General features: G+C 43.7%; 1 protein-coding gene across 1 annotated transcript; it reads left to right on the top strand.

The window, feature by feature from the left end:
- The first annotated feature begins 809 nt into the window (after positions 1 to 809).
- LOC146200841 (uncharacterized) lies at positions 810 to 4,557 on the top strand. The gene is made up of 6 exons (XM_084592446.1): positions 810 to 824; positions 1,752 to 1,971; positions 2,697 to 2,804; positions 4,075 to 4,155; positions 4,262 to 4,333; positions 4,469 to 4,557. Exons 1-6 carry the CDS (start codon positions 810 to 812, stop codon positions 4,555 to 4,557), a joined length of 585 nt encoding a protein of 194 aa, XP_084448572.1.
- Positions 4,558 to 6,339: the final 1,782 nt, after the last annotated feature.

Raw genomic sequence — 6,339 nt, 5'->3', positions numbered from 1 at the left:
GCATCATACAACTTTTAGTAAGACATATCAGCTCATTTCCCGCGGTAACTATGAAAACAATGCAATTTCCATGTGAGCAGCACCCTACCCGGCCAGTGTGCGCTGCTGTAGCAGATTACGCGGCGTATACACCGCCCCTCGAGTAGGGTGGCTACCCTACTTTGAGCGTCTGTGCGTGCACGAGCTGCCATACCTTGTAGCTTTGAGATGTAATGCACTCAGAGTTTCCCTCTATGTGCAAATTAGCCTGCACAACCAACCAATTCTTTAACAGCATCACATGAACATTGAGCAAGTGGACATATAGTGCTCTGTGGCGAAGCAGAGCAGTGATAGATGCAGCTAGCTGCGACCACTTTATGTGCATATATGTACAGGGTCGCTCAGCATGAAACAGAACAAAGTTCGAGCATTCAGTAAATGATTACTTCATATTATGCGTGACAAGCTGACTTTTCCCTGTTTGCTAGCTATTGGGCGTGAGAACATATCGAGCCGCCACCTCTCGGCAACGGCCGCTTGATGCACTGGGTGGATTAACACGCGTTAAACTGCTGCTGCTGGATGATTTCCTAGGCATTTTAGTTGTGTGTTATCAATGCAGTTATTTATTCATTATACATTTCTGTCAGGGCTTATTTAAGCTTAACTTGAGGTATTGGACCCACTTATTTGGTAACAAAGCACTTCACCGAGTGAGCGAGCTGTCAAAAAGTTATCCGGCGAGCTTTAACTAAACGATTATGTGCACTGGCTGCATGCAGCCTTGTTGCTGTTATGGAAAGAATAAAGCTGGCACACAACCAGTCATGGATGAGCTGTCGGTGAATCTCGGTAATAAGAGGAGGAGAACTGCCAGGTACCTGACAAATACAGAGCGCCTTTGGAAAGTGCCAGTTGAAGCGGCACTATTCGACCATTCCCTTGTATGCAACAAAGACAAGTTAGAGAATGGGGGCAACATGGAGAAATATTTTAAATGCAGCTATGAAGATGCGTTCCACATAGCAAATGTTTGTGCACTTGCTGCAGTAATTGCCCCTTGGACTTTGGGCCACTGTCTGTGTTTTGCACACTGAGTAGTTCTGTTAACCCTTACACTGTGTCCTATCATTTATAGCCGCCATTGAGGTGCAGAGCAGTAACAGAATATCGCAATAGTTGGAGTAAATTCCAGCAAACCTATCAGCAACGCTGAATGTAAGTGTACTATGCTGGCACTCGCTAAAAAGCAAAACTGCAACAGCTATAATTTAGCTTTTAAAACACACTAATTGAACCGAGCACTTGCTTCAGCAGCAACAAGAGGAGTCACATGATCCTACTTGCTCCTCTAGGTCCATACTAATGCCATTTGCTCCAGTGATGAAGCTCACACCCAATACAGAATTTTTGTTCGCATGTAATATGCTTGTAATTTTTTACTGTGATAGATAAATAACGAATAACTGATTTGTGCAAACTAATCGTTCCCTTTCATATTAAGCTACTCTGCACATATTCATACCTGTTTTGCTGCCTCATTTTATAAGCATATGCATAAATGTTTCTAAATGTTCACGTGGCACTCGTAAAAAAATGGCTGGGTGTATATGTATAATATCGAAACCATGTGCCTCACATGTCTCATTTAATAGATCAAAAATACCCTTGCTTAGCCAATGCAGAGCAGCCTTGAGAACTTTTTTGGCTTTGAGCAGCATGTACCCAAATTGTCTGAGCAAACTAAACAAATCTTTCTATTATTTCAGCCCAAGCAGAATGAAAGACCAAAAGAATTGGCAAAAAGAGCGGCCGAGGAAGAGATGATGGAAGAGGCCGGCGGGGGCGAAAAAGAAGAAAGAGTCGCCTTGCTAACGAAAGTGGCAGAGCTGTCAAAGAAGGTTCAGTACCTTGAAACAGAAAACAAGAACCTCAAGGAGCGAAACGAGATGCTTGAGAGGGCACTGTGCTCAAGAATTTTTGACATGGGTACATGAATTATTTGTGTTGCAAATGCTTGCATGCTAATGTCTCCTTTCAAGGTCTGAATTTGCTTTTACTATATTTTTGTGCATCTCCTATTTTGCACATGCAATTGTTAGGGTCACTAAGTGCTCTTTGGAAGCAAAAGTTTCTGTGTAACCACTAAGCAAGCAGAGAAACGCCATTTCATTCCTGTCTAAGCTGTTTATTATTTCTAAGATCTGCGCAGCATGCTGACTCGGCCACATCAACACCTAGCTATACAACTGCAGCATGTTCTATCATAATAGTTGATTCTATTCATTACTGCAAGCATGCGAAGACGACGAGAGCATTTGAAGAATCTAAAACTTTGCTGCATGGTTTTCATGAGGGCAACAGACAGCATCTTTTGCTCGTTGAGTCTGGTATGTCTACTAAACGGTTACTTTTTTTTGATGCAATGCGCACTTGTTGGTGTGATGTCAGTGCATGTGAATAGTCTGGTATGTCTACTAAACTGTTACTTTTTTTGATGCAATGCGCACTTGTTGGTGTGATGCATGTGAATAAACCTCACATGTTTGAAATTTTTCTGAGCCCTCCACTACAGTCTTCCTCTCTCCTTTTTCCTTCCCTTGAAGCACGGTTTAGGCGTCAATCGATGAGGAAAATGGTCACTCGGACACTGCTCTTTTCTTTTCCTGAAAACTGATATAATTCTTTTTTTCCCGTTTTCGACTTCTCTTTAGATGCCTGCATATCAGGACGTTCCTTGGGAAATGAAGAAAGGGAAAACATTCTGCCACCGTGGGAAGTTGCATCACCTGAGCCAAAAAGTCTTGGTTGCCCCAGAACGGGTGAGCAGATGCTTCTGAGAATTAAATTGCTAGCTCATTCCATGCCAAGCAAAAAATTTGTGCTCAACCCGCTCAAGAATCTAAAACAAAAATATTTGGCTTTTTATTGAATTGTCAAAAGCAATCTGTTTTATTATCACCACTTGGAAAAAAGAATTTGCCATCATGTGGTGATACTGTGAATGTTCCCGACTGGTGGAAAAACTAGGTGCCCATAAACAATTTCAAAAAGTATACCATTACGTTTTTGCACTCGAAATTTGTTATCAACAATGTACATGGGTTGTATACTTCAAAACATGCATCAAGAAATTGCCATTGTACAGTTTCTATGCTTTTAGTTCGTTTTTCAGCTCAAGATGAATAATTTTTGAGCATTGTTTAAAATTCATGAGCATTATGAAACTTGTATCCACTCATCTTAACATGTACTACATTGAAAAAAATGTTAGACTAAATTTTAACGGCTTCATGTGGTGGCTCAGTGGCTAGGTCTCTCAACTAATCCAAGGACGCAGAATAAACTCTGCCATGACTGCTACTTTTCGAACAAGGTGAAAAGCCCATGCTCTGCTTAGAAAAAGTACCATACGGTAGACTTTTCGCGGCCTTCCATTACGATGTCTGTCATAGCCAGAGTCACTACTATCAAACTAAATTTGAACTGAATAACATCACGGAACAAAATGCCAGCAGTCTTCGCAGTTATCTTAAAGCTGTCACTGAGTTGTGAGTTGCCGGTAAAGCTGCGGAAGCGTGATCTAGACTGCTACATTGAAATGGTCTTCTGTCCAGGCTTCATTCCCTCATCTGCCGCATGTCAGAGCACATTACGCAATGTAAGGCACTTTTTTGTGAGCTTCAGGAACTCGGCATCAGTAGTCTGCCAGGCGTAACTACAAGAAGATCCCGGCTACGGCGGCTATGTTTTGATGGAGGCAAAACGCAAGGGACCGCAATCTAGCGCATGGCAGGCGGTTTCCTTGGCTTAGGCCGTTTCCGATGAGCAAAGGCCGATGGAGTTTTTTTTTTCAATCATTTCGATTGCTGAAGTCAGCCCAGCCAATTCTATGCTGCCAAGCCATTCTCAGCACCACATCTCGACTCGCACATGGCATATCGAATGGCCCCTTGCCGCCACTTTCACATGCGGCACGACATAGCGGACAAGGAGCTGTGGTAGAAAGATCACGAAAAAGTTACGGAACGTAGTGAAAAGTGAGATATTTCCTGAGAATGAAATAATCTTATGTGCTCATTCAACTTTCAGTCCCAAGCCAGGCGTCGGCTTGTGCAAGCAGGGACACTGCTGTGCCGACTGAAGGCACTATGCCTCCGCCGCAGCCACCAGGTGCCAAATTTTTATGCTTTTCAGACCTTTTCGTACGTAGAAAAATTTAGAAACTGTCAGAGATATTTACTGAGAATGAAATATTTTGTGCTCATTCAACTTTCAGTCCCAAGCCAGGCGTCGGCTTGTGCAAGCAGTAACACGGCTGCAGGCACTGTGCCTCCGCCGCAGCCACCAGGTGCCAAATTTTTATGCTTTTCAAATGTTCTCTTGTTCACAGAGGTGCAGAATTTTTTAAAGCTACAGCCTTGCTTCAGCCAAAAAAATTCAAATGCTTAAACGTTGTGCATTCTAAGCAGCGTGGCATCTGCAGAGCTGTACCGTGGTGCTGTCATGGAGCGCTGCTTGATTGCGGCCAGAGTGCCGCGAGCAATGAAGAACTTCGCCTTTGCTGTCGCATAGGTGCATGTCACGCATGATAAGTTTCTAGTGTAGCATTCGGCTACTTTGCTGTTAGTGTTTGCAATGTAGGGGAGCGTGCATCACACTGTGGCAGAGCAGTCGGACGGCTGTGCTGCTGGAGCAATGAGGTACTTACTGCTACCGGATTTTGGGTAACGCTGCCCAAGGTGCAGCATTCGCATACGTACGATACGCAGCAAGAGACTGCGTATCATACCATTCAAATAAAACTATTTTTAGGAGGCTCACTGACAACAATATCAAACCTATTATAGAAACAATGCTGAAAGTATCGAAAGAGAAGCAGTGCCCACCGCAAGGTTCAAGGTCTCCGTTACTTACCACGCTAGAGTGAAAGAGCATCACAGTAGCAGCCGATGCGGGGCCTTAGGCCACATTGCCCCAAATCCAGCAGCAGAAGATGCCTGTGACAGGCAATAATATTTAATATAAGGGCATTAAAAAAAGGACAACAAAAACAAAACCACCTCATTCCTTCACACTGCAGCGGTTTGGTGTACTGCGGTCGTCCGATTGCTCTGCGACAGCATGTGCTCGACGACTGGCGATATGTGCTCCCTTCATCGCTACCATCAATATCAGGGCAGCTGAACACCACAAAACAAATTTTTCAAGCTTGAAAAACACTCGTACGAGAGTTAAGACAAAGTTTATTGTCGCTTGAGGCATTCTGGCTGCAAGCCAGCGGTGCGAGGTAACAGTGCTGCGGTGCGGTCCCACAGCTTTGAGCTGTAATCCATTTACTTTTCCGACTGGTGGTACATTGTTTCACTAATAGGCTGTCTGAATTTGGATCAGGTGCTGCTGTTCTGGACAGTCAAGCTACAACAAAAAAATATTTAGCAAAATAAATGAAGCTTTAAAAAGATATGCACGAAATTACTCTGTAGCCCTCCACTGCGACTCCCCTTTCTCTCTTTGCACTTGCACTCCCACCTTCCTCTCTTCCCTTATGGGGGGGGGGGGTGCAAGTGTCCACAGAGAAAGTGTGGCAGATACTGTGCCTTGCTCTTCCTGCGAACCAATTAAAAAATGCATTTGTTATTAAGCATGGCTAGTTTTTATTGTGAAACTATTTCTTACATTGTATCATCATTATTAGCATGACAGGCCGTGAATATTTTCTTTCAAGTTGGTACCAGCGATGTGAGCTGTGCTTTCACTGCCGAAATTCTCATTTTATTGTTGCAAAAAGAAAAAGTTTTGTGTAGGAGTGCTGTGCTCTGTTGCACATTCGAAAATTATTTTTGTGGGTAGAATGTTTTGCCGCAACAGGCTAATTTTCATTTTATTCCATTACAGGCGACCGTGAGTGCCAGGCCCCTTTGGGTGATACCTCCATCCCACAACAGGGAGAAAAGCGGTCAAAAGGTGCGTTGTTACTGCTCATACTGTGCTGAAAAAAAAAAGCTTGAAGAGGATTTCTAAATGTGCTTATAAGCTAATCTCGTATAGCTGTCAACACTTTTCCTCATCAGTACAGTCGAGCGCCTTTATAACTAAGTGCTAATTGGGACATAAACCTTATCAATGCACTGGTCTTTCGCATCAGACCGGTGATGACGCCAGCATGGCCAACGGTGGCCTATCACCATAGTATGAGGTTTTCGGCCCTGTGACGCCGACGAAACTGATCAGCAGACGGTCGTCGGAATTGTTTTGGTCGGATTGGAGGTCGAGCAAGAACTTAACACCCGATGAGTGAAGGGCCTGAACAGCTGCGCTTGTCTGTAGCTTAACCATGTTAGAAAAAGGAAAACA

The sequence above is a fragment of the Amblyomma maculatum genome, chromosome 2, assembly GCF_055883805.1.
Source record: "Amblyomma maculatum isolate TAMU_Amacu chromosome 2, ASM5588380v1, whole genome shotgun sequence".
NCBI lineage: Eukaryota > Metazoa > Arthropoda > Arachnida > Ixodida > Ixodidae > Amblyomma > Amblyomma maculatum.
This window is presented reverse-complemented; position numbering and strand designations above follow the sequence as displayed.

What these genes read in the sequence shown, in the direction of transcription:
- LOC146200841 (XM_084592446.1), top strand. An exon ending in CTCAAGAATTTTTGACATGG is followed by an intron (nt 1,972 to 2,696) that starts GTACATGAATTA and finishes ACTTCTCTTTAG; the next exon opens with ATGCCTGCATATCAGGACGT. An exon ending in TCTTGGTTGCCCCAGAACGG is followed by an intron (nt 2,805 to 4,074) that starts GTGAGCAGATGC and finishes TTCAACTTTCAG; the next exon opens with TCCCAAGCCAGGCGTCGGCT.